At 42.6% G+C, this 22,293-nt stretch overlaps 1 protein-coding gene and 1 pseudogene across 1 annotated transcript in view; one reads left to right on the top strand and one right to left on the bottom strand.

Moving 5' to 3' along the window:
• Positions 1-11,584, top strand: part of Catsperb (cation channel sperm associated auxiliary subunit beta) — a 68,345-nt gene extending 56,761 nt beyond the window's left edge. The window contains 6 exon segments of the mRNA XM_048362015.1: positions 3,030-3,140; positions 4,905-5,040; positions 7,674-7,774; positions 9,089-9,163; positions 9,643-9,852; positions 11,567-11,584. Of these exon segments, the coding sequence (XP_048217972.1) occupies positions 3,030-3,140; positions 4,905-5,040; positions 7,674-7,774; positions 9,089-9,163; positions 9,643-9,852; positions 11,567-11,584 (651 nt within the window).
• Positions 11,585-19,907: 8,323 nt separating this feature from the next.
• Positions 19,908-22,291, bottom strand: LOC125363039 (annotated as a pseudogene).
• Between the last annotated feature and the right edge of the window lie 2 nt (positions 22,292-22,293).

Genomic DNA, 22,293 nt, shown 5'->3' with positions numbered 1-22,293 from the left:
TCCATTAACAGCTATTCTTGGATACAGTTTTAGAGCCAAGAAATCTAAATGGACTCTACCCTTGACCTCTCCCTGGCTTATATTTGAACTTCAAAGAGAACAGGCCAATGAGAGCATCTTTTGTCAATGGATGCTGGCAGGTCCATCCCATACCTTCCCACCCCCTGAGAGGAATGCTATCTAGAAGGAAACAAGACTGTTCCATCCAGCATCAGGTTCTTGTCTAGAAAACAGCTCAATCCCAGCAGTACCGTGGCATTCTAGAAGCATCCTTCTGGAGGTAAAGTTGAACAAGAAAGAACAAAGGGGGCTGGGAGTATGGCCTAGTGGCAAGAGTGCTTGCCTCCTACACATGAAGCTCTCAGTTCGATTCCCCAGCACCACATATATGGAAAACGGCCAGAGGGGGCGCTGTGGCTCAAGTGGCAGAGTGCTAGCCTTGAGCAAGAGGCCAGGGACGGTGCTCAGGCCCAGAGTCCAAGGCCCAGGACTGGCCAAAAAAAAAAAAAAAGAAAGAAAGAAAGAGCAAAGGAAGGCCTTGGGGGCTCAGAGGAAAAAGACACTGTGAGGTAGATCCTCACTGTGGAACTTCATGGGTATCAGAAAAACGCATCCACTTGCCTGCATCCATATGCAACTGTGTAGGCATTCATACCCATTCACACACACCTCCCCGCATGCACACCTCAAACTGATTGTTTGTTCAAGATTCTCCATTGTTACCTCACTCAGAGTGAAAAAAAAACAATTTTTTTTGTTTGCTTTGGTTTGTTTGGGTTTTTTTTTTTTTTTTGGCCAGTCCTGGGCCTTGAACTCAGGGCCTGAGCACTGTCCCTGGCTTCTTTTTGCTCAAGGCTAGCACTCTGCCACTTGAGCCACAGCGCCACTTCCGGCTTTTTCTGTTGATGTGGTGCTGAGGAATGGAACCCAGGGCTCTGTGCATGCTAGGCAAGCACTCTACCACTAGGCCACCTTCCCAACATGAAAACCAAATTTTTACAGTGCCTTCTAAGGCCCTCCATGACTTTGACTTGGCTTTCCCGGATCCCTAGCCCAACACCTCTTCCCAGTAGCTCAACTGTCCCCACCACGTAGACCGCTTTGCTGTTTCACAGATTTGCCAAGCACATGTGTTTCAACCTCAGGGCCTTGGCAGTTGCAGAAAATCACTCTCTAGAATGCTCTTTCACCAGACACCATGTCATTCACTCTGTCACCTTCCCCGGGGTCTTGCTTAAAAGTCAGGATCCAAATGAGGCCTTGCACACTGAAAGCAGAACCCCATCTCCATCAGCCCAATTCCCGACTGCCTCCCCTACTCCATTTTTCTCCTTAGCATTAACTATAGTTTTGTATATTTTACTAGTTTATTTACTGACTTTCTGACCCCTTAAGAAGGTGCGTTCATGAGGCATGTTTTTTAAGATCTGTTTTGCTCTCTACTGTATTCGTTATTATACTGTCAGTGATAGGATGTACCTAAAACTTGTTGAACAATGGCCAAGTGTGGTGGCTCTTCTCTTAAATCCCACCCACTCGACAGGCAGAATTTGGAAAGAATGTAGTTTGAGGCCAGCCCAAGCAAAAATTTAGTGAGGTTCTAATTTTACCAATAAGGTGAGTGTGTTGGTCCACACCTGTAGTCCCAGTTAGGTGGAGTCACAGGTAGGATCATGATGCAGGTTGGCCCTGCTAAAATTGAAAGACCATAGCTGAAAAATAATTGAAGAAAATGGGATCAAAACTTGATTCAAGTAGTAGAATTACGGGCTGGGGATATGGCCTAGTGGCAAGAGCGCCTGCCTCGGATACACGAGGCCCTAGGTTCGATTCCCCAGCACCACATATACAGAAAACGGCCAGAAGCGGTGCTGTGGCTCAAGTGGCAGAGTGCTAGCCTTGAGCGGGAAGAAGCCAGGGACAGTGCTCAGACCCTGAGTCCAAGGCCCACGACTGGCCAAAAAAAGTAGTAGAATTACTGCCTAGAAAGTAGGAGGCCCCAAGTTCAGATCCCAGGACCACAAAGAAAACTGTTGAACAAGTGAGCGTGTCGCATATACCCATCGTCCCGTACTCAGGACCTAAGGCAAAAGGACTAATCCATGCTTTGTGACAGACTGAGATTGAAAGGATCATGATTCTAGTCCAGCCCCGGCAGAGAAGCTTATAAGACTCAATCTCAACAGAAAAAGTCCGGGTGTGGTAGTACATGCCTATCATCCCAGTTACAGCCAGAAGTATAAAATTGAAAGATCTCAATCCATGCCAGACCAAGCAAAGACTGAGACCTGGTAGCTCACGCCTGTAATCCTAGCTGCTCAGGAGGTTGAGATCTGAGAATCAGAGTTGGAAGCCAGCTGGGGGCAGAAAAGTCCATCAGACACTAATCTCCAATTAGCCACCAAAAAGCTGGAGGTGGAGCTGTGGCTCAACTGGTAGAGTGCTAGCCTTGAGCAAAAAAAAAATCTCACAACAGTGCCCAGACCCTGAATTCAAGCCTAGGACTAGCACAAAAAGGGAAAAAGAATACCAGAATAAAAAAGACTACATGCATAGCTCAAGCAATAGAGTTCCTGCATAGCAAACTCAAGGCCCTGAATAAAAACACCACTAGTGCACAAAAGAATATATATATGATTAGGCTGAGGCTGCAAGTGTAGTTCAGCGAATGACAAAGGTTTTGGGGTCCCAAGTGACTGCACTGAAGTCAAGTAGTAGTCTATGAACAGCACTTCAGTTTAAATTACCATGCAAGGAGATGGTTTAAATTCAGAAACTTTGTATGCTCATTTTAGTAGGCTGTGTGTGTGTGTGTGTGTGTGTGTGTGTGTGTCTAGACAAGCACCATACATGTAAGCTACATCCCTCAACTTGTCCTATTTATTTTATTACTAATGAATATTTTCCTCTTTTAACTTCTTGGAAATTATACTTATTCAAGGAACAAAATATTTATTGAATACTTAACTCAGTTCAGAGAAACCCTGCAACAGAATAAACAAGTCAAGCTCTGTTGCTTCTGTTTGCAGATAACTGGGAAATACAAACAGTGTGCTTTCGCCTCCAACCGGGAGGACTGTAATTGCACAAATGACCAGAAGCTTTCATACTCTGTGGCTTTCTCCGATTGCAAAGAAAAAGTAAGAAATTATTCATTACTTTCTGATAAATAAAACTTAGAATGCACCTTTGAATAAAAGTGAAAATTCAGACATAGGAAAAAAGTCTGTTAAAACATAGAACTGAATTTGACACACAGTTGGAAGAACCTGAACTTAAATATACCTAGAGGAATTCATTAACTTTATCTGTAAAATAAAAGAAAAACGTTGCCCTGTCCATCTCATGGGATCCACACACACACACACACACACACACACACACACACACACACACACTCTTACATGATAGCAACTTGCGATCTATTAAAATGGATGTGTTAACTGTATGATAATGGTGAAGGGTGAGACATTGAAGAAAGTTTTCAATGTCTCCTATGTATCAGTCTTAAGACTAAAGATGAAGGCTCTGTGACCAAGGAGCGCCATCTAGTGATAGTGGCAAACATAATACTATGTTAAGAGAGCTGGTTCTATGCCAAATAACATTTCATTCTATTAGTATTAAAACATCCAAAGGCTATCAGAATAATGTGTATACATTTGCAAAGCCATATGTGCAGTTGGCATAATTTTCAGGTAGATGCATTTTAAAGACCTTGTAAGACACTATAGAAAAAGACTTTGTAGACAATATTTTAACTGTATGGTTATACATAAGGTTGGAAATGTGGCTTAGCAGTAGAGTACTTGCCTAGCATGCATGAAGTCCTGGGTTCCATTCCTCAGCACCACACAAAAAGAAAAAGTCGGAAGTAATGCTGTGGCTCAAGTGGTAGAGTGCTAGCCTTGAGCAAAAAGAAGGCAGGGACACGCACACACACACACACACACACACACACACACACAGATTATATATATTACAGGGTTAGACATAAAATCAACAAGTAGTAAGTTATAAGGGTTGTTATTATAGAAACCATGTTGTTGGAATAACATCTCTTTTCCCTTCTCTTTCTTTTCTTTCCTTCTTTCTTTCCTTCCTTCTTTCCTTCCTCCCTTCCTCCCTCCCTTCCTTCCTTCTTTTCTTCCTTTATTTCTGTGTGTCTTACTACATAGCCCAGACAGGCCTTGAGCTTTTGATCCTCTTGGCTCAACCTTCAGATTGCTGAAAGAGCAGTATTTCTTGAACGTTTGTTTTCTGCTGCATACTGCTCTAAGTCTTCTCTATGATTTATCTCATCTGACACAACTTGCTCAATATCACACTGTTAGCAGGTGTTGGAGCTGTATTTGAACTTGGCAGCCCAGGCCTGAAGGACAGTGACAGGAAGCGGTGGAGGATAGGGCTGTAAGCAAAAATAAAAATGAAGGGCTGGGAATATGGCCTAATGGCAAGAGTGCTTGCCTCGTATACATGAAGCCCTGGGTTCGATTCCCCAGCACCACATATATAAAAATGGCCAGAAGTGGCGCTGTGGCTCAAGTGGCAGAGTGCTAGCCTTGAGCAAAAAGAAGCCAGGGACAGTGCTCAGGCCCTGAGTCCAAGGCCCAGGACTGGCAAAAATAAAAATAAATAAAAATAAAAATGAAAAATAAAGTTTGAAAGACATTAAAGACCTGGGGGGGGGGGGGGAAGGGCCAACAGAAAGTTATAAATTTCCCTGTTTGTGTACTGCCGCTGGAGTCCTGGGGGATTTCGTTCAGTCTGAAAGGTATAAACCCTACCAGGGACTTCATTTGGAACAGCTCCTCTATTGGGAATACACACTGATTCTCCACCAGGAAATGAGATGAATTTTCGTATGGAAAATGTCATATGCACTCATGGAATTTGTGTTTCAGGTTCCACGTTTTAAGTTTCCGGTCACACAATATCAAGTTTCCTTGGAAATTTTCAGCGAGTACGGAATTATCCCGGTGAAACCTTCATACCTGGTCACGGTGACCGAAGTGAACACGAGGAGGAACTGGGAACTAAGTAGGCTTTGCTGTCTTCTTTCATCCTTGTATCCCCTAAGTGATGCCGATGCTGGTTTCCAGACGCCCGTGGCTTGTGAAGCCTGTGTGGATCAGAGCTTGCCAGCCGTTCTTTGAGAAAGGGTGGGCATGAGTTGGCATGTGGTCATGCACTTTTGCTGTTTCCACGCATATCCCCTTCACTCCTTGTTGCCCGCATTTGACGGCAGAAGAGCAGTGTTGAAGAATCGGAACTGCACACATGACAGTGGAAGGTCACTTTGTAGATTAGTGATGATGGAGGGAAGCCATGCTGCAGGACGGTCTGGGGGCTCACTGAGCCTACTCAGGGAAAGCAGACATTATAAGAAGCATTGCTAGATCTGTCCCGCCATAGAGAAAACGTCCTTGAGGTTTTTTTTTTTTTTTTTTTTAATGTTACAGTAACTGAAACGATGCAGAATAGTTTCTCTGTGTGTGCTAGTCCTAGGGCTTGAACTCATGGTGTAGGTGTTGTCCTTGAGCTTTATTGCTCAAGGCAAGCACTCTACCACTTTAACCACAGCACCAGGTCATAACTACTTTATTAAAATAAAATGGAAGCAGGAGGCGGGTGGCACGCTCCTATAACTCTAGCTACTCAGGAAGCTGAGTTCTAGAGGATCTTGGCTGGAAGCCAAGCCAGGCAGAAAAGTCCCTGAGACTCCATTTCCAATTAACTAGCACAAAACCAGACTGGAGGCATGGCTCAAGTGGTAGAGTACCAACCATGAGCAAGAAAACTGAACAAGAACAAAAGTTTATAAAACTACCTCAGGGGCTGGGGATATGGCCTAGTGGTAGAGGGCTTGCTTCGCATATTTGAAGCCCTGGGTTCAATTCCTCACCACCACATATATAGAAAAAAAGCCAGAAGTGGCGCTGTGGCTCAAGTGGCAGAGTGCTAGCCTTGAGCAAAAAGAAGCCAGGGGCAGTGCTCAGGCCCTGAGTTCAAGCCCTAGGACTGGCAAAAAAAAAAATGACCTCAGTTTGGGCTGGGAATGTGGCTTGGTGGTAGAGTGCTTGCCAACATGCAAAGCTCTGGGTTTGATTCCTCAGTACCATATAAACAGAAAAGGCTGGAAGTGGTGATGTGGTTCAAGTGGTAGAGAGTTCTAGCCTTGAGCAAAAGCAGCTCAGGGACAATGCCCAGGCTCTGAGTTCAAGTCCCAGGACTGGTAAAAATAAAAAATAAAAAATCCCTCAGTTTATACCTCAAGCAAACATTTTGTTTGTTTTGTATAAATAACATTAAGCTGAGAAGATGAATAAGTAGAAGGTTAGATGCTAATAGATAGAATTGATGACTATATAGAAAGAAATAAAACTTTTTTTCTTGGTTATGAGCCTGAACTCAGGGCCTGGGCACTGTCCTTGAGCCTTTCCACTCAAAACTAGCGCTCTACCACTTTGAACCACAGCACCACTTATGGTTTTCTGGTGGTTAATTGGAAATATGAGTCTCATGGACTTTCCTGCTCTGGTTGGCTTCAAACTGTTATCCTCAGATCTAAGCCTCATGAGTAGCTAGGATTACAGGTGTGAGCCACCAGTGCCTGGCTAGAAATAAAAATATTTAAGCAGCCATTAATATGCTACTAAATATCCAGATGTTCAGTATTCAGAATTGTACTTTGTCTGGTATCTATGCCTCTTGAAATTTAAAAAAAAAATCCAGTGACAGTCCAGATATTTTGCTGTAGTTTTTCATTTTTTATAGTATCCTAGAGACTGCTTTTACCAGACTTGGAGGCTGGGTTTTTAAATATTCAAATCTTTTATGTGTTGATTGTTAAACTATTCGTAGCTTGAAATTATCTATGTAGCATACCTATAGCCCTAACACTGAAGCAGGAGGATTGTAAGTTCAAAACCAGGCAGGACTACTTAGCAAGATCCATCTCAAAAATAAAATAAAATAGACACTAGCTATGGTAGGAGTACTTCCACCATGAAAATTGGCTAAGACTAACTCAGAATCTATTATTTCCTTTATATCTCATATACCTTTATACCATTGAACACCTACTCTGCCTCTAATCACTTCCTTTGACAGGAATCAAGTGATCCAATCATAAAAATTCACTGCCTCTTTATTAAGCATTTACTCATCACTAAGGAGGTGCTGAGATGATCTTACAACCAAAAGTCAAAGGATGTTTAGCCAGGACTAGTTATGAACAGAGGGCTGGAAGGAAGAGGTCAGTCTGAAGCAAGGTGCTCAGAAGCCTTGACCTTCTGGAGTACACCATGGTAGGAGAAGTAAGAGATGCACCTAAAGATATAGTCTACAAAGCTGGATACTGGTGGCTCACACCAGTAATCCTAGCTTCTCACAAAGCTAAGATCTGAGAGTTATGGTTCAGAGCCAGCCTGGTTACCAAAGCACACGAGACTCTTATCTTCAATTAACCACCAGAAAACTGGAAGTGGTGCTGTGGCTCCAAGCTTGAAAGAGCTCCATCACTGACATATATACATAGTCTACAAAGTCAAGCAGAACAGTCATATTATACACACTACCTATCATTGTACCTTAATATAAGTGACAAATTTTTTAGACAAAATGAGAAAAATAACCTAAGTGCTTAAAGTATATATTTCATGTATTTTTAGAACACACTATACCTGAAAGTATTAAAAAAATGAAAAACTATTTAGAACCAGTTCTTCAAGCTTCAGTATATAATCCTTTAGGTCTCAACCTAAGTATAAAGGTAAGTTGACTGCATTTTTGTTTTTGCTATTTTAACTTTCTATAAAACATGTATGTCTAAATTAAGATTGATTTTAAACTGTAGATATCCATGAATGATTGCAATAGCAACCTTTTTGTGTGTGTGTGTGTGAACCCTGGGACTTGACCTCAGGTCCAGGTGCTATCCCTTAGCTTTTTCACTCAAGCTGGTACTCTGTCACTTGAGCTACAACTCCACTGACAGCATTTTGCTGGTTAATGGCTGATAAAAGCCCCACAAACTTTTATGCGCAGGCTGGCTTTGAACTGTGATCCTAAGATCTCAGTCTTCTGAGTACCTAGGATTACAGGTGTGAGCCACGGACACCCAGTAGGAGTAGCAATTCTAAAGTATATGAACAACTTCTTTTCTTCCTTCATTTCCCTTCATTTCCATTTCTAAAGGGCTCAGAAAGTTGAACTTAACATTAAGTTACTATTTTTAAGCTGAATATGTGAGATTATCTAAAGGAATGCAGAGTGTTTCCAAAAGTTAGAAGAAGAAATGGCTCAAAAGATAGTCACAGGCCTGTGTCTTATTACCAGCTGCCCATCTAAACATAAGATGCTCATACAATCCAGTTAATTGTGAAAAAAAAAACAATAAAAATGATGGGTATGTTAAAGTCACAAATATGAGGTTTAGCTCCAAGTACTCAAGGTTTTGTGGTTTTCTTTATTCTTAAAAAAAAAATGTGGGGGCTGGGAATATGGCCTAGTGGCAAGAGTGGTTGCCTCGTATACATGAAGCCCTGGGTTCGATACTCCAGCACCACATATACAGAAAACGGCCAGAAGTGGCGCTGTGGCTCAAGTGGTAGAGTGCTAGCCTTGAGCAAAAAGAAGCCAGTGCTCAGGCCCTAAGTCCAAGGCCCAGGACTGGCAAAAAAAAAAAAAAATGTGGCTGGGAATATGGCCTAGTGGTAGAGTGCTTGCCTTGTATACACGAAGCCCTGGGTTCGGTTCCTCAGTACCACATATATAGAAAAAGCCAGAAGTGGCACTGTGGCTCGAGCAAAAAGAAGCCAGGGACAGTGCTCAGGCCCTCAGTTCAAGCCCCAGGACTGGCAAAAAAAAAAAAAAATAGTATCAGTTAGTGAATTCCCTGGTAGCAATCCCCTTTTCATTTTGATATAATGTGTGTGTGTGTGTGTGTGTGTGTGTGTGTGTGTCCAAAAGTCTTATAAACAGAATGAGAATCTTTCTATGTAACATCCATAAGGAAAATGGGACAATGTATAATTTTACTTAAAGAACATATTGCTGCTATTACCTGGTGTGTTTTCTCCCCCAGGGTTCTGAGCTGTTTCACTTTAGAGTGTCTGTTGTTCCTGGGGTCACTTTCTGTAACTTAGTTGAAGAATTTCAGGTACTAAGATTGCACAGGATATCAAAGAGGGTGGTGGCTGTGGGAAATGACATGAAAACTATCAGTCCAAGAGATATGAAGGACAAGAATTGGAGGGGGGGGGTGGGCTGGGAATGTGGCTTAGTGGTAGAGTGCTTGCCTAGCATGCATGAAGCCCTGGGTTCGATTCTTCAGCACCACATATATAGAAAAAGCCAGAAGTGGTGCTGTGGCTCAAGTGGTAGAGTGCTAGCCTGGAGCAAAAAGAAGCCAGGGACAGTACTCAGGCCCTGAGTTCAAGCCCCAGGACTGGCAAAAAGAAAAAAAATAGAAAAGAATCGGAGTCAAGGGATGTGGAGAACGGTGATATGAATGCATGCCGCCACTGAGTGCGTTACTCTGAGCAGAACATTGCTGGGTGGTTAATCATGGGCATCGCACAAGGTCCACTCTTTACACTGGACTCAGAACACTTAATGACTTTGCTTGTTTTGTTGCAGATCTATGTTGACGAGGTGCCATTGCCATTTCCGGGACATACCCTTATTGCTGTGGCAACGGCTGTCGGACTTGGGGGATTAATTTTTATGGTATTTATGTTCCAGCTGCGTAACATCCACCCAGGGAAGGCACTTAAAAAGTGGATTCAAAGAAACAAAGTGAATGTGTCAAATACCAGTGTCACATAGCTGACTCATAAACAAAACATAGTGCTACATCTTCTAATTTCACTAGACAAACAAAACCAGATAAAATACTACAGAATTATTATTATAATTCAAATATCTGCCAATAGATTTACAATTCCATTTTCTTATTTTGAATACATAGGAAATTTATTCCAGCACTTACATAAATTTTCTTGGATTTTTTTTTGAAAAAATATAAAGTACTAACCAACTCTGTATAGAATGCATTTTTCTGTGTTGTTTTTTTTTTTTAAACGCTTAATGGGCTGGAGCCTCTTTTGTGGGCCTCAAAGCCCAGAACCTTGCTATTACTGGATAAGAAAGAGGAAGGAGAATTTTGGCCAGCAGTCAAACAGTGAAGGAGGCTCACCAGTGAATGTGCACCCAAAGCATCCTGGAAAAGAAAGAAGCTCGGGGCTGGGAATATGGCCTAGTACCAAGCGTGCTTGCCTCGTACACATGAAAGCTGGGTTCGATTCCCCAGCACCACTTATATAGAAAACGGCCAGAAGTGGCGCTGTGGCTCAAGTGGCAGAGTGCTAGCCTTGAGCAAAAAGAAGCCAGAGACAGTGCTCAGGCCCTGAGTCCAAGCTCCAGGACTGGCCAAAAAAAAAAAAAAGAAAGAAAGAAAAAAGAAGCTCTTTGGGTTTCTGAAGGCAACTTCAAAAACCAGACTACAGCAGAGAATCCTTAAGAGATTATCCAAGGGCTGGGAAGGTAGTTTAGTGGTGGTGTGTTTGCCTAGCATGCATGAAGCCCTGGGTTTGATTCTTCAGTGCTACAGAAATAGAAAATGCCAGCATGGGCGCTGTGGCTCAAGTAGTAGAGCGCTAGCCTTGAGCAAAATGAAGCTCAAGGGTGAGTACCCAGGCCCTGAGTTCAAGCCCCAGGCCTGGGAGAAAGAGGACAGGGGTGGGGGTTGTCTGAGATCAGAGACATTTTCTTATGTTATAGCCTTCTCCTACCATAAAAGTCAATTATTTTGGAAATAATTAACTGATTTGTTGCCTTGGTGGAGGTTTATGAAGGGAAGTGGAAAGTGGAGTTGGGAGTGTCCTCAGAACCAAGGTTAAACCCAAGCTCACAGCAAAGCACAACCAAAAGAGCATGGCTCCAATTCTCTGCTTCAGTAATTGAGCGTTTGCCCTGGCAGTATTGGTTTTCATGCATTGCAGTCCGATGTCAGCTGTGTGCCAGCCTCTCATGGCTTGCTGGGCTTCTAGACATGTCTAAGGTGGGTATATATTGTGTCAGTGTATGCAGATGGCATAAAGGCTGTCACTGAAATCTATTGACCATTAGAGGGATGGAGGGAACAGGGAAAGAAAGAGCAACAGAGGGGGTTTTTCTGATCAAAATATAATACATGCACGTACAAAACACCATAGTATGATTAATGTACACACAGAAAAGAAATGACAGGAAAGCAAAACAAGCCTTTGTTGGGCGGGGGAGGGGTGGGGAGGGGAGGCAGGCATACTAACCAAATCAGGCTCTTCCTGCAGCATATCTTTGAGTACAAAGGAGACAGTGCCCGGATACCAATTCCTAGACAGGTTTGCTAGGGTTACAGCGTATGCACCTAAAAACAGTGGAAAGGATGAATACTATCAATATACTATATATGAAACCATTTGAAGTTGTAGCTCCTGAGAGGCTGGGATTCCACGAGTGAGCCACTGGTAGGAATAGATCTGATATGGGAGAATGTTTTGCTTTGTCCTCCCTGATGCAGGTGCATTTGTCCAGATGAGGGATAGAGCTTGGGCCACATCGTGGTCAGCAGCCCTGGGTCTCTTCCCTCTATCGGTAGTGTTCAGAAGCTGAGAACATTTCTCAACCAGTTCCAATCTGAAAAACACAGGCAATGTATTTGATCACCTTGGCTTCTGTCTAGTACGATTCAGAGGTTAAATTTTTAATTAAATTAATTCATTTGTATTTAAATTAAAATTTTTGTATCATTGAAGGATAATCATATTCTTCTCAAATACAAAATTAGTAAGACTATTTGGAATGACAAAAAACTTGCAAACAATCAAATTCCTGATTGGGCTTTAAATTAGCTAATTTTTTTCCCCAGTACTTTTTTTTTTTTTTTTTACCACTTATACTACCTGCTTGGGTTACCCAAAGGTGAAAACAAGAAATGAAGAATAATGCATGATGCATGAACACATGTGTACATTCAGAAAATACTTCTACAGTTTCCCCTTTGTCAGCAGTTAGATTTGAAAAAGGAAAAAGAACTCCCTCAACCTAAGATATTGTGAGCTGGACACTAAAGATATCAAACTAAAAGAAATTTAGGACAGGGGATCGGTACAATGCCAGATAGAAAGTGCAATTCAAAGGGCCTTGCATGGGAATCCAGTCCCTCCCACGGGAGCAAGGACAAGAGAAGACCGATTCTGAGGGAAGCGGAAGGAGAAAGGTGACATAAAGTATTATGAACAACTTGGTAGTGGTCTCTTACAGAACAACAATTCAAAGTCACTCATGTTAGCCAGGTATGGTGGTGCACAACTGCAATCTCAGCACTTGCTCAGGAGGCTGAAGTGGGACAATCTTGGGTTCAAAACTACGTTGGGGGGCTGGGGATATGGCCTAGTGGCAAGAGTGCCTGCCTCATATACATGAGGCCCTGGGTTCGATTCCCCAGCACCACATATACAGAAAATGGCCAGAAGTGGCGCTGTGGCTCAAATGGCAGAGTGCTAGCCTTGAGCAAAAAGAAGCCAGGGACAGTGCTCAGGCCCTGAGTCCAAGTCCCAGGACTGGCCAAAAAAAAAAACTACGTTGGACTACATAGGAAATTCAAGGCCAGCTTGGGCTACACAGTGAGACCAACTCTCAGAAAACCAAACCAAAGCAAAACAATAGAAAAGTTGCTTATGTATTACTACTCAATAAATTGTACAATGATTGCATACTTTTGTGAATGTATATTTCATAATTAAGAAGAAGAAATTTTAGCTTCTTCTGATCAATGAGTCTGCCTTGGCTATCAGAAGTTTAGGGATAGAAAGTAGAAACACAACAAAACCCAATCTGAACACAGAACTTTGCTCTTTGCGTCACTAGTGAACTTTTGTACCGCAAATAATCCAGAAAAAAAAAGAGGTGACTATATTTCATCAGGATTAAAATGATTGCTTCATGTTCCTTTAGTTAAAACTAAAACAAAAGCCATAAAATTCACTGTGGGGGGCTGGGGATATGGCCTAGTGGCAAGAGCACTTGCCTCGTATACATGACGTCCTGGGTTCAATTCCCCAGCACCACGTATACAGAAAATAGCCAGAAGTGGCGCTGTGGCTCAAGTGGCAGAGTGCTAGCCTTGAGCAAAAAGAAGCCAGGAACAGTGCTCAGGCCCTGAGTCCAAGGCACAGGACTGGCAAAGAAAAAAAAAAAACTCATTGTGTACGTTTTATTTTGTAAAGTACATATATTGCTGCCAAATTATCTCCGGGGTTCTCTTTCCTACTGTCATGTGACCTTAGTCAACCATGACTCCTTCTCACCCTGTTCAGTGAAAGGCCAGTTTCTCTTGATCCTACACCTAAAATGACTTCTTGACACTCCTCTTTCCAAAATTCCTGACTGGTAACTCCTGGTTCTAAACCGTTATTTCACAATCTTGAGTCTGGCTCTCCCAGACTCCAGACTTTAACTTTTCTAATCTGACTTCGTTATGGCCTCCAGAATTCAGACTCTCAAAAGTGCCTTTTCTTAGGCCTGATATCGGTCATCTACAGAGAACTCAAAAAACTAAGCCCCCCCAAGCCCAATAAACCTATTAGGAAATGGGCAAAAGAGCTAAAGAGAGACTTCACAAGAGAAGATATAAAAATGGCAAAGAAACATATGAGGAAATGCTCAACATCCCTGCTAGTAAAGGAAATGCAAATAAAAACAACCCTGAGATACCACCTCACCCCAGTTAGAATGGACTATACTCTGAACTCAGGAAACAACAAATGCTGGAGGGGCTGTGGGGAAAGAGGAACCCTTCTCCATTGTTGGTGGGAGTGCAAATTAGTACAACCACTTTGGAGAACAGTATGGAGGTTTCTCAAAAAGCTCAGTATAGACCTACCCTATGACCCAGCCATACCACTCCTAGGCATCTATCCTAAACAGCAAAATCCAAGATATCAAAAAGGCATTTGTACTTCCATGTTTATCGCGGCACAATTCACAATAGCTAAAATATGGAAACAACCCAGATGCCCCTCCACAGACGAATGGATCCAAAAAATATGGTACTTATACACAATGGAATACTACATAGCGATTAGGAATGGTGAAATACTGTTATTCGCAGGGAAATGGTCAGAACTCGAACAAATAATGTTGAGTGAGACAAGCCTAGAACACAGAAAACAAAGGGGCATGATCTCCCTGATATATGACTGTTAACAAAGGGAGACGGAGAGACAGTAGAGACCAAGTCTGTGAATACTGTATATGTTCTTGATACATTGTATATTGCATATATGTCAACCTGACCTAGACAAGGGATAGAAAAACAGGTCGTAAGATATAAGAAATGTACACACTGCCCTACTATGTAACTGCACCCTCTTTGCACAACACCTTGTAAAAAAATTTATGTCCAATTAATAAAAAAAAAGTGCCTTTTCTTTATTGTGGCAAAATATACATAGCATAAGAATTTCCACTTTAATTAAAGTTTTGGATTTAGGCTTTTCTCTTATTTTACTTTTTCTTCTGGTACTGGGGCTTGAATTCAGGGCCTTATGCTTTCTCTTGGCTTTTTTATTCAGGGCTGGTACTCTACCACTAGAGCTATACCTCTATTTCTGTTTTATTTTTTATGAACAGACTTAAAAATTTAAATCTTATTGTGTACAATATCTTATTGTGTACAAAATCTTAATGTATACAGTATGGTAAGATACACATAAGATACAACAAATAAGATACAATAAAATGCAATAAGTAAGAGACAATAAAATGGTCATAATGGTGAAACAAATGAACATATACATCATAGTACATACTCATTTCCCCATCACACATTTAAAAATTTTTTTTTCTATTTATTAGTCTTAAGTAGTTGTACAAAGGAGTTTCAGTTCAACATGTCAGTTTGTGAATATAATGAATCTTAACAAGTTTTTTTGGTTTTGTTTTTTGTTTTGCCAGTCCTGGGCCTTGGACTCAGGGGCTGAGCACTGTCCCTGGCTTCTTTTTTGCTCCAGGCTAGCACTCTACCTCTTGAGCCACAGCGCCACTTCTGGCCGTTTTCTATATAAGTGGTGCTGGGGAATCGAACCCAGGGCTTCATGTATAGGAGGCAAGCACGCTTGGCACTAGGCCATATTCCCAGCCCCCCATCACACATTTTTTTATCCACTCATCTGTCTGTAGATATTTGAATTGCTTTTACCTTCTGGCTATTGTGAATAATATTATACTTCTATCTGCTTGGGTTTAAGTAGGTCCTTCTATTGAGTAGAATTGCTGGGTTATGTTTCTAGGGTGTTTTTTTGTGGAGAACTGCCATTCTGTGTTCAACAGTGGATGTAACCATTGTTTGCTCTGGCATTTCATCCAGGTTTCAACTTCTCCAGTTCCTGGCAAACACTTGTGACTTTCTGGGTTGTGAATAACAGCCCTACTAATAGTGACAACTGACTGTAATTGACACTTCCCTAAAGACTGTGAAGTTTATTATCTTTTCATGTCATTATTGATCATTTGTCCAACTTTGGAGAGGTATCTATTCAAGTCCTTTACCCACTTTTAAATTGAGTCATACAAGCTGGGTGCTGGTGACCCACGCCTGTAATCCTAGCTACTCAGGAGGCTGAGATCTGAAGACTGTAATTCAAAGCCAGCCAAGGCAGGAAAATCCCTAAGACTCTTATCTCCAGCTAGCCACCAGAAAACCAGAAGTGGAGCTGTGGCTCAAAGTTGTAGAGCACTAGCCTTGATCAAAAAAGCTCCAGGACAGTGGCCACTCTCAGAGTTCAAGCCCCTTGACCAACAACAACAACAACAAAAATGGATTGCTTGGTTTTTGTTGAGCTGTGTCCCTCCCCCCCCCCCACTCCCCATATTCTATATGTGAATATCTAATCCCATATACCACGCACAGAGGTTTTCTTTCAGCCTGTGGGTTGCATGAAGGGCATGTGTCTTTTTGTTGTTGCCTATGATTTTGGGGTCATAATTCATAAATTGTTCCCAAATCCAGTGTCATAAGGCATTAACTTGTTTGATAGTTTTATAGTTTTAATCTCTTGCATTTAGGTCTTTGATCCATTCCAAGTGAATAGTTTTATAGTTTTAATCTCTTGCATTTAGGTCTTTGATCCATTCCAAGTGAATATTTGTATACACTATGGAACCAATTTCACCTTTCCTCCTTCTCTCCTTCCTGTCCTCCCTTCCCTCTCTTCCTCTTTTCTCTCCTGTCTGTCCTCTCTCTCTCTCTCTCTCTCTCTCTCTCTCTCTCTCTCTCTCTCTCCCTTCTCTTTCTTGGTACTGGGCCTTGGGTGTGCTAGACAAGTGTGTCACTCCTAAGCAACATCCCCAACCTCCCTACTGTTATCTTTAATTTTGAGACAGGGTCTTGTAAGTTGCCTAGGCAGGCACTGAACTTCAAACTGTAATCCTTCTGCCTCCACTTCCTGGTTAATTTCATTATATTTTGCCTGTAGAGATTCGGCTTTCCCAGCACCATTTGTTGAAAGGACTGTCCTTTCTTCTATAGAATGGTCTTTAGACTTACTAGGATTGTATCTGTGGCTCTTTTTTTCCATTTCACTGGTCTAGATGTCTGTCATACTCATCACTATAGTTTCTTGAATTTTTATGCCTGTTCTCAGCAACTTGCTTTCTCTTGCTCCAGCTGCCTCAATGTTCTCTCTCCCAATTCCTTATCAGACCCTCCAAGTTAAACTAAACGATGCCTCTTCTACAACTCTTCTCTGATCCCTCCAATCTTCATTAGCACAACTTTTATGTCTACTGGTGTAGGACTTGTGATTCAGTATAAGGCATAGCCTTAGAAAACAGTGAACCAAACGAACAAACAAAAAATCTGTAATTACCATGTGAGTAAAGTTTACTGCATCACAAGTAGACAAATTACTTCCATGTTCTTGTAGGAAAGTTCCAACTTTCCTTCTGAAGATTTGGCAGTTGAGTCAGCTGAAAGAAGCTGACAATAGAAAATGAACAGGAGAAAAGCCCTAAAAAATGTGTGACAATTTACTATGCTGTCAACAATGTAACATTTTAATTGCCTTTATTTCCTTCCCTAGAATCAAGCAATGAGTAATTTCAAAATATGGAGTAAATGCTCCAATGAGCCAAGCAGGGGAAGTTGGTTTTACAGACAGTTGCTAAAGAAGGAAGAAATGAAAACCAAAAAGCAGACTGGTCACTTCAAACTTACTTTCCATGTAAGGAAAGAAAGGGTGTTGTGCCAAGTTGCAAGACCACCCCCAAGAAGACCACCGAGATTCAGACACTCCGAAATGCAAAAGCAAGGCAAGGCTTTATTTAACGAGCTGCCAACTCGGGCCTCGTCCTACCCACCGACACAGCGGAGGTTAGGAGGAAGCCCCGAGCTGTGATTACACAGGGCTTATAAAGGCAAAGAACAAGGTTACAACAATCAGCTGTGCAAGCAAGATTAGCACACAGGTACAAATCTGATTGGCTCAGGGTTCGATTCTAAAATGGGGTTCACGTGGTGGGGCCTGACTTCAAAGTCTGGCACCTCATTTCCCCCTTTTTCTTTTTGGTACCTTGGGAGCCAATCATGGCTCCATTCTGTCCATTTCAATGGCTTGCATGTCTAGGGGTTGATATAGAGGTAAGGCATGGGCCAGTAGGGCCTAATGTAGTAACCAAAGGGCCTGTCACCATTTCTTACAAGAATAGTCTCTGTACCTCTGTTTTGCATACCTCTAGTTTATCCTGCCTCATCTTCCCAAAAACAACTCTGGTCCCTTGATTTTAAAAGGGGGGCTGATGGGTGAAGATCATCCATCTTCTGTAACTTCTTCAGGCTGACTCAGGGGCGTAGACCTTACCTAGCCAGGAACCTATAACCTTAGTCTACTTTTCCAAGGGACTGCAGGATTGCTGCAAACTGAAAATTAACTTTCAGCTATACAGACTTACCATTAGCTCTATAGTGTTTAGTATCCAAATGTAAGCAACAAAATAATACATAAACTTCTCAACTGTGCTCTAAGGGTCGGGTGGCTATACCCGTATTCCTGAGCAAGCTCAAAACTACCTAAAATAAGGGGGTCACCTCACTTTGGAGTGAGCTGCCAAAATGACATCAACACTAGCCAGGGTAGTAAGGAAAGAAGGCAAAAAGAAAATTATAACAATATTCAGTCTAACTTTCTTTTCTTGAGGCGAAGGCGAAGCGGCTGAGTTGGGTGCTTGGAGACCTCCCATGTTCCATCACTTTTGTCCCAGGAGGAGTGACTTTCGACTTGGACTCAGGGCCTGAGTGCTGTCCCTCAGCTCTCCAGCTCAAGACTAGCACCGTACCACTTTTGAGCTCCACACCACTCCGTTCCCAGCACTCTGCTGGCTGATTACAGACAAGTCTCTCACAGGGACCTTTCTTTGCCCGGGCTGGCTTCGAACCGCAGATTCAGATCAATGAGTCTTATAAGGGGCCACTTTACTCCAATTATAAGCAACAAGGTGGTCCACACAGAAGTAGTTTTTAAGCATGCTCTCTTACCTGGAACCTATTAAGGGTCAGTATTAGATCTTGACAAACTTATAGGAATCACCTGTGCTTCTCTGTGGGCCTGCTGGAAACTGTTACAAAAAAACCTACAAAGAAGCTGGAATGGCAATTAAACATTTTGGTAGCCATAATTCTCCTTTTCTCACTTTGCAATAAAACAATTAATACAAAAGGAGGAAAACACACAGGCCTAAGAAAAGCTACGAGTTGGAGATCTCCCAAGCTGGCCCACAACCTCCTACAAGGGTGCAGAAGGAATGGACCCGAGTTGGCCCACAACCTCCTGCAAGGGTGCAGAAGGAGTGGACCCGAGTTACGAGTTGGAGATCTCCCAAGTTGGCCCACAACCTCCTGCCAGGGTACGGGAGGAGTGGACCCAAGTTGGCCCACAACCTCCTGCCAGATAAGCAGAAGGAGCAGACCCAAGTACAAGGTGGGCGGGTTGAGTCTCGTTTAGGAGGTCCTCCTGGTCAGTTCCGGCCCAAAACCAAACTGACTCGCGCCCTACAAGCAAAAGCAAAACAGACAAATTACAGGACAAGACAAATGAACAGTGCTGTTTTCTTACCTTCGGAGTCTGGGATCTCGGGGTCTCTGGGGCTATCCCGGACGAAACCCCAAATGTTGTGCCAAGTTGCAAGACCACCCCCAAGAAGACCACCGAGATTCAGACACTCCGAAATGCAAAAGCAAGGCAAGGCTTTATTTAACGAGCTGCCAACTCGGGCCTCGTCCTACCCACCGACACAGCGGAGGTTAGGAGGAAGCCCCGAGCTGTGATTACACAGGGCTTATAAAGGCAAAGAACAAGGTTACAACAATCAGCTGTGCAAGCAAGATTAGCACACAGGTACAAATCTGATTGGCTCAGGGTTCGATTCTAAAATGGGGTTCACGTGGTGGGGCCTGACTTCAAAGTCTGGCACCTCAAGGGGAGGGAGTAAAATGAGCAGGAAAAATAACTAGTTTAGGTTAGTTTTGGTTTTTTTTTTTCTGGCTTGGTCCGAGTTGGGATTTGAACTCAGTACCTGATGCTTTTCCTCATTCTCTAGCACTCTTGCAGATGAGCCATGCCTCCAACCCCTAGCTCAGTTCTTCTGAGTAGAATTAAAACCTAAGGTAATGACAATAAGCATGCTGACTTAAACAACTCAGTGTGGAATATATGGCTGGTAGCTCTTTTTCCTCTTGGGAAAAAGATTTATTTTCCACTTGGTGACATAGAACTTTAGCATGAGTGACTCCATTTTGAGTTTTATTCTTTTTTTTTTTTAAGGAGTAAGTTCCAGGAGCTTTTTATTGTTTCATCAACTGTACACACACAACCAGGTAGAGAAGTTCCCAAGGAATTGATGATCACGTCTCACTGTTATTTACCCTTTGGTCCTTCATCTTCTAAGCACTTTTCTTTTATAGTTAGACATTCATTCTGATCACAATGCAATCCAAGTGTGTATAAATAAACGCGGCATCATTTATCCTCCTTCCATGTTCTTTGAAATAGAAAAAAGTGTTAAATGTCTCTTCATGGCCTATTTGGCCACAATTGTCCCACCTATCGTTGTAAAACAGATTGTACATAACTTGATCTGAAATCCTTCTTGAACTACAGCTCATTCGGGTAAAGAAATCCTGGGAAAGAAAACCTGTTGATATTGTCGATAGTCTCCAAAAGGTGAGGACGGCAACTGGCTTGAAGGCAACTGGGAGGGTCTTCAGCAAACTGAGGACCATTGGGAAACTGTGCAGAGGCAAATCTTGTCAACCAGATACCAGCTCCTTCAATTAAAGCTGGGAGAATGCCTCCCATTGCTGCTGACACAACCATGGCCACTGGCCCATTTCTGGCTGCCAGGATGGCACCGCTAGTGATGGAGTTCCAGGGATCTTCTTTTCCTCTGACTTGAACCCATACTACAGTCAATCATGGAGAACAGACCACCCCAAATGGCAAAGCTACCTCCCAACTGGGGAGCTCTGGTTTTAATAGCTGTCAAACTCCCTCCTAGTCTGTGGTTCACTCCCAAGGCTCTCGGGCATATTCCTCCATCTTGACTCCAGCCGTGTGGGTGGATGCCCGGCAAGCTGGGCGGAAACTGAGTTTTATTCTTATCTGTGAGGCCTGTTGCAAGTTTAGCCTATAATTTTCATTTAACATGCAAATGTACTTGCATTTTATATTCCATACAAAATACTCATAGAAGGGCCAGATAAGTTAGGCTTAAATATTTTTCTCAAAAGAGGAGATGGCGAGTATTAGGCAATTTATAAAAAATAATCTTAGGGGAAACGTATGGACCTGCAGGAAGGTATACATTTGTGATTCCCTTTGGGATTTGGATGAACTAAGAGAAGCAGACAATATTTTGTGACTGCATAAGTTTGACTTAAACTCCTGCAACAATGGGTTTCTAGGAGGGGATGGGCAGCAGTTGTGATCTACTTAGTAGATTCAGTAACAAGGCAGGTAAGGAACTACTAGTGTCTTCTCCCCCAGTATCTGTTGACTTCTAAGTCCCCTCAAAATACTCAGCATGCCAAGGTGGCATACTTTAGGGTGATGTGTCCTGGACTCCTTTATCCACATAGTTAAAATGATTTCATTTTACTTTTCAGAAAAAAAACCTTAAAAATATATACAACTACGTGGGTGCCAGTGACTCACACCGGTAATTCTAGTTGAGGAGGCTGAGATCTGAGGCTCGTGGTTCAAAGCTAGCCTGGGCAGAAAAGTCCCCATGAGACTCTTATCTCTAATTAAACACTAGAAGTGGCTCTGAGAGCTCAGGAACAACACTCAGGCTGTTCAAGCCCTATGACTGACAAGATAAAAATAAAACTTTCAGTTTATTTGCAAATAATGAGTCCAGACATGTCTTTGCAAAGATTCTTCTCTAAAGTTGTAGGGAAAGAAAGACCCAACTTCTGGAACCCTCTTGGCCTGGTTACGCTATTCCCTTTGCAAATAACTGCATATACTACAATCTACTTTCCAAGTCTGATATACATTCCTGGCAATGTCAAGCTAACTGAATGAAGCCACTAGCTATGTGACTACTGAACTTTTCAATATGGCTCATAAACTAATAGATTAAGGTGTGTGTGTGTGTGTGAGAGAGAGAGAGAGGGGGGGGGGAGCCAGTGCGGGGTTCAGGGCTTGGGCATTATCCCCGAGCTTTTTTGCTCAAGGCTGGCACTCTACCACTTGAGCCCTACCTTCACTTACATACAGTTTTTTGGTGGTAAGACTATCAGGACTTTCCTGAACAGGCTGGCGTTGAACTGTAATCCTCAGATCTCGGCCTCCTACATAGCTAGGATTACAGGCAAGAGACTTAAAAAAAACAAACAACTTTAATCCTAATTAAATTAAAATTGGTCAAGGAATAACTTGAGTATGTGTGTTGTAATCCAATCATCGAGAAAACAAACGACGCCACAATAAGCTAGATTATACGGGTTGTGTGTGTGTGTGTATGTTTTGTTTTCTGCCAGTCCTGGCACTTGAATTCAGGGCCTGGGCACTGTCTCTGAGCTTCTTTTGCTCAAGGCTAGCACTCTGCCACTTGAGTCAAAAGGCAACCGTTCCCCCGCCCGCCCACCGTGAATGTCAGGTGCATGAGAATGCTCCTCCTTTTGGAATAACGGGTTCGCGCGAAGACGTGACCTTTCCTCTTCCTGATCACCGGGTACCGCACTCATCT

The sequence above is a fragment of the Perognathus longimembris genome, chromosome 14 (genome assembly GCF_023159225.1).
Source record: "Perognathus longimembris pacificus isolate PPM17 chromosome 14, ASM2315922v1, whole genome shotgun sequence".
Lineage (NCBI taxonomy): Eukaryota > Metazoa > Chordata > Mammalia > Rodentia > Heteromyidae > Perognathus > Perognathus longimembris.
This window is presented reverse-complemented; position numbering and strand designations above follow the sequence as displayed.